This window comes from Mus caroli, chromosome X (genome assembly GCF_900094665.2).
Source record: "Mus caroli chromosome X, CAROLI_EIJ_v1.1, whole genome shotgun sequence".
Classification (NCBI taxonomy): domain Eukaryota; kingdom Metazoa; phylum Chordata; class Mammalia; order Rodentia; family Muridae; genus Mus; species Mus caroli.
In genome coordinates, this window is record NC_034589.1 from 140868530 (window position 1) to 140876960 (window position 8431).

At 44.2% G+C, this 8431-nt stretch overlaps 1 protein-coding gene across 6 annotated transcripts in view; it reads left to right on the plus strand.

Annotated features, from left to right (window-relative positions):
- Positions 1–4840: 4840 nt before the first annotated feature.
- The window catches only part of Kdm5c (lysine demethylase 5C), a 46214-nt gene continuing 42623 nt past the window's right edge, over positions 4841–8431 (plus strand). For 4 of the 6 annotated variants that reach the window (XM_021153599.2, XM_021153597.2, XM_029473065.1 and 1 more), the window contains exon 1: positions 4841–5532. In XM_021153599.2, coding sequence (XP_021009258.1) covers positions 5383–5532 — 150 coding nt within the window. In that variant the 5' untranslated portion in view covers positions 4841–5382. The remainder of the gene's footprint in view (positions 5533–8431) is intronic. The other 2 variants (XM_021153598.2, XM_029473066.1) reach the window with 1 other exon arrangement.

Consider the following 8431-nt stretch of genomic DNA (forward strand, 5'->3'; position numbering starts at 1 on the left):
CACCTTCATGTATGTCTGTACATGTGTGCACCTGTGGCCAGAAGAGGGCATTGGGTCCTCTGGAACTGGAATTACAAACAATTATGAGCTGCCACGTGGGAAATGAACCTGTGGAAGAACAGCCAGTATTCTTAACCACTAAGTAATCTCTCCAGCCTCCATGCCCCTTTATAAAACCTTTGAGACAAGGTCTGGAACTTGCTTTGTAGACCAGAACACCTTGAGCTCACATAGAAGGTATCCAGCTCTGAGACACTGTCCTAAAAAGCAAAAGACATAAAGCTGTGTGGTGTTAGTGGTGATAGTGGTACATACCTGTAACCCCCACACTCAGGAGACAGAGGCAGGTTGGATCTGGTCTACAGTGTGAGTTGCAGGACAACTAGGACCACCCAGAGAAACCCAGTCTCAGAACAAACAAATGAGGAAAAGATATAGAAGATAAACTGGGAATAAAATCTAGAGATAGGAGTGCTTGCCTAGCATACACTGGTCTTCGGCTTAACCCCAAATACTATAAAAACAAAAAAAAACAACAAACAAAAAAAAAAATCAGTGAACACAAAATGGCCCAGATTTGGCCTGTAGATCTAAGTGTCTCCTGTGTCCTTTGACTGAGCACTACTTTTTGTTTTGTTTTTGTTTTTTTGAGACAGGGTTTCTCTGTGTAGCCCTAGTTGTCTTGGAACTCACTTTGTAGTCCAAGCTGGCCTCAAACTCAGAAAGAGACCTTCTGCCTCTGCCTTCTGAGAGATGGGATTAAAGGTATGCACCACCACCTGGCCTTAGATGATCTTCTAATTCCCCTGCCCCAGCCAGTAACCAGTAGATAAGGTTTGTTTTTTGTTTTTGTTTTTTAAACAAAGATTCTTTCCAGTAAAAAGTTTGAAAATCAGGGTTTGGATAGGGCCTGGTGTCTCACAAGTTTAATCTCAAAAGTTCGTAGACTGAGGCAGGAAAACTACTGTCATTACTAGGATAGTTTAGGTCACAGGGTGATACCCTGTCTCATTTTCTCCCCTCAAAAGAGAGAGATTAAGATTTGGGTATTCAGGTTGTACATCTATGTTAATAGTGTCATCTTATTTGGAAAAAGTTTCAGCGTTTGTTGATAATTTCCTAACTCCATTATTCCTTCCATATTTTTTGTTTAGAATTCTAAATGTTCTCAGATGGGTACAATGGCACATAATAATCCCAGAACTTGGGAGGTAGAGGCAGGAGGATCAGGAGTTCAAGGCCAACCTGGGTTACATGAGACCCTGTCTCAAAAGAACAATGGACAAACTTTTCCTTTTCTCTAACTTTATCTATTTATATCAGTGTGGTGTTATGGATTTTAATCCATATTTTAATCAATTTATAATTTACTGTTCTAATTCATTTTTTTGTTTTGTTTTGGTTTTTGGGGGGAGTTGGTTTTTTCGAGACAGGGTTTCTCTGTGTAGCTCTGGCTGTCCTGGCACTCACTTTGTAGACCAGGCTGGCCTTGAACTCAGAAATCCCCCTGCTTCTGCCTCCCAAGTGCTGGGATTAAAGGCATGCGCCACCACTGCCAGCTATAATTCATTTTTTAAATTATCATTATTTTAATTGTATGATTTTATGGCTCAGTATCTGTATTATGAACAAACTATACACCTATATTTCTCTCTGAGAATGTCTCTCTCTGACTCTTTCACTGTCACATATATCTTGTTAGGATCCTTATAAATAGTTCAGGGTAGAAGATGGATGTGGTGGTACACATCTATAGTCCTACCTACTCAAAAGACCAAGGTAGTTGAATTGCTTGAATATACAAGCTCAAGACCAGCCTGGTCAGCATAACAGAGATACTCCATCTTCAATAAGGAAAGAAAAGAAGAGAAGAGAAGAGAAGAGAAGAGAAGAGAAGAGAAGACAAGAGAAGACAAGAGAAGACAAGAGAAGAGAAGAGAAAAAAGAAAAATAAAGGAAAGAAAAGAAGCCAGAGAGAAGGGTCATCAGTTAAACACACTGGCTGCTTTTGCAGAGGATTCAGGTTCAATTCCTAGCACCCACTCAGTGGCTCACAACTGTATGTAATCCAGTTCTAGGGAATCTAGTATCCTCCAAGACCACAAACATACATTCAGGCAAATACTCATATACATAAAATAAAATACTGATAATAATAAAAAAAACTTTTTAAAATCCATGGTAAAGGGATAGTAAATGGTTCACATGTGATCTAGAGGAGGGTGGTAGAGGTGAGAAGGAGATGGATTCCAGAGCTATTTGGAAGTTGGAAATGGTGGCTCCTGCCTATAAACTCAGTACTTGGGAGGTGGAGACCGGGGGTTTAAAGTCATCCTTGATTACATAGCAAGTGAAACCTCATGTCAAACAAACAAGCAAACAAGGACCAAACAAAGACAAAAAGACAGCTCATGTCTATTTTGGAATTTTACAAACCCAAATTAAAAAGTCACAAGGGTTGGGAATAGAGCTCAGTAACATAGCACCCGTTTAGAGGGTATGAAGCTCTGTTTAGGGCACTGGGTTATCCCTACCACCAAAGCAGTATCATTCTCATGCAGTTTAGCTACAGAGACGAGGGTGTGGTTGGGAACTTAGTTAAGACTTTGAGTTATTGCTCTGCATACACTCTATACCAGAATTTCTCTCCCAGATGGCTGGGTGAGGCCACACCAGCTTTACCCACAAGGAAAATTCCAAATTCTGGAGCCTACAGCGCCCAGTTTCTGATTGTTCCTCAACAAGACTTGAAGCTTGGAAAACACTGAGCAACTTTCACTGAGCAACAACCTAGACTGTCACAGGCAGAATTTATGGGAGTCACACAGTTGTAGGTTTGAATTCTGGCTCTGTCACTTTCTACTTATGTGACTTGGACCTGAGTTTCATTCTACTCATCTGAAAGATGGGGAGAATACTACTCCCCAGCACTTGGCTTTTTTTTTTTTAATTTTCTTTCTTTTCTTTTCTTTTCTTTTTTTTCTGATACAGGGTTTCTCTGTGTAGCCCTGGCTATCCTGGCACTCACTCTGTAGACCAGGCTGGCCTCGAACTCAGAAATCTGCCTGCCTCTGCCTCCCGACTCCCAAGTGCTGGGATTAAAGGCGTGCACCACCACTGCCCTGTAGCACTCGGCTCTTAAAGGCAGACATTAGGCTGGTGAGATGGCTCAGTGGTTAACAGTACTAACTGTTCTTCCAGAGGTCCTGCATTCAATTCCCAGAAACCACATAGTGGCTCATAACCATCTGTAATGGGATTCAATACCCTCTTCTGGTGTGTGTCTGAAGACAGTTACAATGTACTCATATACATAAAATAAATAAATACAAAAAATAAATAAATTAGCAATGAAAATAAAAATTTTAAAAAGAGAGGCAGATATTATTATCTCTAATCTTCCTAAGTAATGAAAGGATTACTTAACTTCATTTTATGAACAAGAAAATCAAGGGTCAGGGACGTGAGGTACTTGGCAGGTCCCAGTGAGTAAATAATCTGTTCCAGGAAGGCATGCTTTTGTATTTCCACATGCTCACAAAAGTTCCTGTTGCATAGTATGACTTTCACAAATACAAATCAATGGATTTTATATCACTGGCTTAAAAGAGTGCTCAGTTTCCTTTTGCCCTGTGGTATGTCTGGGCTAAGGACATTAGAGGAGACTGGAGGAAGACTGGGTGGTGCTGAGACCAAAAGCCTGGTGTTCTTTACTCTTTACAGAGATGTTCCTCAGGTAGAAAAGCAAAATGTCTTCAGGTGAGGAACAGCAAACTTACTAACCTTAATTTTAATCACTTTTCTCCTGTCCAGTTCTATTACTTTACATTATTATTATTATTATTACTATTGAGATTTTGAGATGGGGAGTAGCCCTATCCTGGCTATCCCGGAAGTAGTTCTGTAGACCAGGATGACATTGAACTCAGAGATTCATCTACCTCTGCCTCCTGAGTACTGGAATTAAAGGTGTATGCCCCCATGCCTGCCCATTTTTTTTTTTTTTGAGACAAGAACTCACTGTGCAACCTGCCTCTGCCTCCCAAGTGCTGGGATTAAAGACATGTGCCACCTACTGCCCGGCCATTAGTAATAATAATATTACTACTACTACTACTACTACTACTTTGTGAGGCAGGATCTTGCTATGTAGCTCAGGCTGGTCTCAAACTCAAAATCCCCCCCTTTTTAGCCTCTATGTAGTGCATATACATGGAATGAAAAAAAAGGTAAACATCCAGGCCTTTTGTTTTTTTGTAGCAGTAGTTGCTACAAAAATGGATACACACATATTATACAAAGTGTTTATATAGTTACAATGTATACCAAACAGTCGAAAGCATTCTTTAAAATGCGGATGGCCAATGATACTGGGGAGAATAATGCATTTTTACTCTACGTGGGACTGAAGCTTCTAAAACTCCACATTCTCTAGGGAGTGAGGAGTTTCCTACTTTCCTTTAAAAACAAAAACCTCAGAGGTGTAAGTCTGGTAAATCTTCAATTCACTCAGCAGTAGACACGCGGAATGGGAGGGGGAGGGGGAGGAAGGGGGCGGAGGTTCCTCGAAATCACCGCCTTCCGTGGTTCCCACTGAAAGGACCTGAGAGAAGCAGCAAAGGACATTGGGGAGGAGACAACTGGCTTGGGATCTAGGGTGTGTGCGTGCGCGTGCGCGAGCGTGTGCGAGCGCGCATGGGCGCGTACTAGTTTAGGCTCACTACTTATGGACACTAGCTCCTCTTCCGGTTTGTCTAGAGACTGCGCATGCGCATCACTGGCCTTTAAACGTGCATCGCCGGTCCATCCGGTAAAAGGATCCGGCTATCGATTTACAATTTTGTTCTTCCGCCAATGAAATGAACTATTTTCTCTCAGCCTGAGAAATGTTTTTAACTAACCACCTCCAAATAAGGGACATATACAACCCTATTTCTTTCGGTCATCACATGATGAAGGCTTCCTAGGGTCTTTTTCTGACTCAAAGTAAACGGAACTCGGAGAGACACCTTGCGGAGGGATCTGGTTTGTTGTGGTGAGGTACAGAGGTGGGGGGGAGGAGACGCTGACAAACCAAGATGGCGGTGGCAGCGGTGAAACCTGCCGCGACTGGGACCTAACTGTAGTAGTGAAGGCTTCAGTAGTTGGGAGGCAGCGGTAAGGTGTGGAAGAAACGGAACAGGACTAAGAACCTGTAAAAGGAACCTCAGCCTGAGACTTTTAGAGCACGGCACCCGCCCCCCTAAGCCCTTGACGGGCGGTGGCCGTCCTGCTTAGGGCCTAGACTCCGAGAAGTACCTCGGTTTCAGACAGCGGCGGCGCCATGCGTCCTTAAGGGCGGCCTGAGCCCTCCCGATCTCTGGCCCAGCCCTCGGGCCCACCATGGAGCTGGGGTCCGACGATTTCCTACCGCCGCCGGAGTGTCCGGTGTTCGAGCCTAGCTGGGCCGAGTTCCGAGACCCTCTTGGCTACATCGCGAAAATCAGACCCATCGCCGAGAAGTCCGGCATTTGCAAGATCCGCCCACCCGCGGTAAGGCTGGGATCTGATGGTCGCCAGCGGCGAGTTTGTGGGTGGATCCGGGTAGCCAGTGGTGAAGTCCCGGGGCGGAGGGCAGCAGGTGTGGGAAGAATATGGGATGGCTGGTATTTTGTGGATGCCTCGCGAAGCGGAGAAAGGGTGCTGGGGTCAGAGTTCCTCGTTTTGTGGCATACAAGTGACCTGGGGTCTGAGACCCACTCCCACTCTGCTCTTGAGAATTTCCCCTAATTCAATACACAGATGCTTAATGGGCTGGGGAGAGTTCGCAGGGAGGCACAGAGACTTCCATCTTTTACTTTGTATCACCCTGGTCGAGGCAGTTACAAAGTAACGACTACTGTCTTTATTCCCTTTAAGGCAAGCTGTGTGGTGTAGTGGAAAGATCACGTCTTAAAAGGGAGTCAGATGTGAGTTTAAAACTACTTAGAAGGTTAGCAGCTGTATGACCTTGGGCATGTAAAGTAATCCCTGAGCCTGTGAATTGTGTGCTGGGAATAATTAGATTAAACCAGGTAACATAGTGCACTCTGGTAAGTGGTAATTACTGTGACTGTGAAGGTGCTTGATGTGGTCATTGGTTTGCTTCTGTGTGTGTTGACTCATGTTTACTCACGCTGTCAGGCCAATTCATCTCTGATAATATCCTAGCCTGGTGGCCAGTCAGGAAATCATTCTCACAGGGAGTGCTCTTTCTGGCTCCTGCGTTTTCTAGTTGAAGATAATGTCAGAACCTTCTTGCACATGGTCCCCACAGGCTTCCTCTGGAGAAGTTTAGACCAGTTAGCTTGGTATGGCCTTCTCAGAAGATCTGGATTCTACCTCATGCTCAGAATGTAGATGATCCTATAAGATAAGGTTTTTTTGGGTCCCCAGGAACAATAGTGGAGATGTGGAAATCTTCCTTTGCTTCCCAAATGTTCAGCAAAAAGGACCATATTGTTGCTTCTAGTCCTGACTAGCCCAGGGGAAGTTTTCCAAAGGCTAGGACAGGCTGCTGCCTTCCTGATACACTGGAGGAAACAATGATGAACAGTGTTTAGTAACCACTTGAGATTCCTGGGCTGGTTTGAATTTATCTGCAACAATGTATCTTCGAGGAGGTGATTCTGGGTGTGGAAGCCTTATTCCCACTTGACGAGAGCACCTTAGGTCTTCTTATCCTAATTCAGTGCTTTTGTTGCCCTTGCATAGGCTGGTTTTAGATGGATCCTCTGGGTCCTAGAGTCTAGAGTCCTTGTTGGTCACAGGTGTCTGAAGATGGGTTTCTGTTGTGAGGGAGTCACAACTATTAGTGACAAGCCCAGGAAGGCTAGCAGAAGGGAAAGGTTGGACTCCTGGATGGCCTTATGGAAATATTCCTTGACGTGGTCAGGAGACACCTAACATGGGGATAATTGAGGTCTGAATTTCCCTTTTTTCTCCCTTGGGCTTTTGGGCAGGTTGGCCTTATGTAGGTGCTCTTACCTTGTCTTGAGGAGCCAGGATGGAAGAAATGACAAGTACATTGGTGTGTGGTGTGTGTGTGTGTGTCCATGTGTCCGTCCGTCCGTCCATCTGTTCGTCTGTCCGTTTGTCCCCAGGGGACTGTTCTTTGGTAGGCTTCTTTTCTCTACTCTAGTAGCTTGATTCTTTCCAGTCCTGACTTTTGTTTTTGTTGTTCATGATTTAGTGTACGTGCCCACATTCTCTTAAACCACTTTAGGCTCTAAAGCAGTTGGCTTTCTTCTGTTTGGAACTTGAATTACTCACCCAAGTGGTTCTTAGGCCCAGGATGCAAACCTGTGTGTGAGTAGGTATTGGAGTTTTTCTTAGAGGGGTGGTTTTGGGTTTGTGTTTCAGAGCATGTGGCTGCTTGCTACACTTGGCAAAGATGGATGGAGGACAGGGTAGGTAATGGTGGCATCACACAACTTCTTGAATTAGCCATCCTGTTTGTCACCACATTCGAAATGCCATCATCTTGAGCATTTGTACTAATACAGGACTGAGATGAGAGGTTTGTTGGACCTTCCCCATCTACTGTTGCACCTATAGCTCCTGCCTTAGGATTTCAAATTGTTTAGAACTTGGCAGAGCAGGGAAAAGCGGTGCTTAGAGTTTGGGGTTTGAGCACCTTTCTGTCTGGGTTATCTGTGCTGAGGGGAGTGTTGTCTGATGGGAGATAAGAGGGTATGGAAAGCTTCACTGGGCTTAAGCCGTAGCATTTTAGCCTAAGGTTGGTTCCCCCCCCCCCTCCTGCTTTCCTCAGCCTCAAGTGCTTTCTGTCTATTACCATGGGTTGGGGAAGAATGTGTGCACTTGCAAATATGAGGCCTCTGGTTCCTTTTTTAAGAGAAAGAGCATGCATACAGATATCAACAGCTCTTTCTCTCTTTTCCCATACCTTTTCTGTCCTTCCATATGTGTTCACTTGTGTGTGAATGCTGGTAGCTTAGTGTAGTAGAAAGAACCAGCGATCAGAGGACATGGGTTTTAGTGTTGGCTCTGCTGCTAACTAGCATAGGATTTCCTCTCCTAGCCTTACTTTCCACGTCTGTAAAATGAAGATGTTGATCTAGGTTATTTTAGGGTCTTTTTTTTTTTAACCATTTTTAAAATTTTTTTAAGATTTATTTATTTTATGTATATGAGTAGTTGTACTGATGGTTGTGAGCCATCATGTAGTTGCTGGGAATGAAAGTTGCTCACTCCGGATGGGGCTCCAGACTACCCTGCTCACTCCTGGCCTAAAGATTTATTTATTATTATACATAAGTACACTGTAGCTGACTTCAGACATACCAGAAGAGGGTGTCAGATCTCATTATGGATGGTTGTGAGCCACCATGTGGTTGCTGGGATTTGAACTCAGGACCTTTGGAAGAGCAGTCAGTGCTCTTACCCGCTGAGC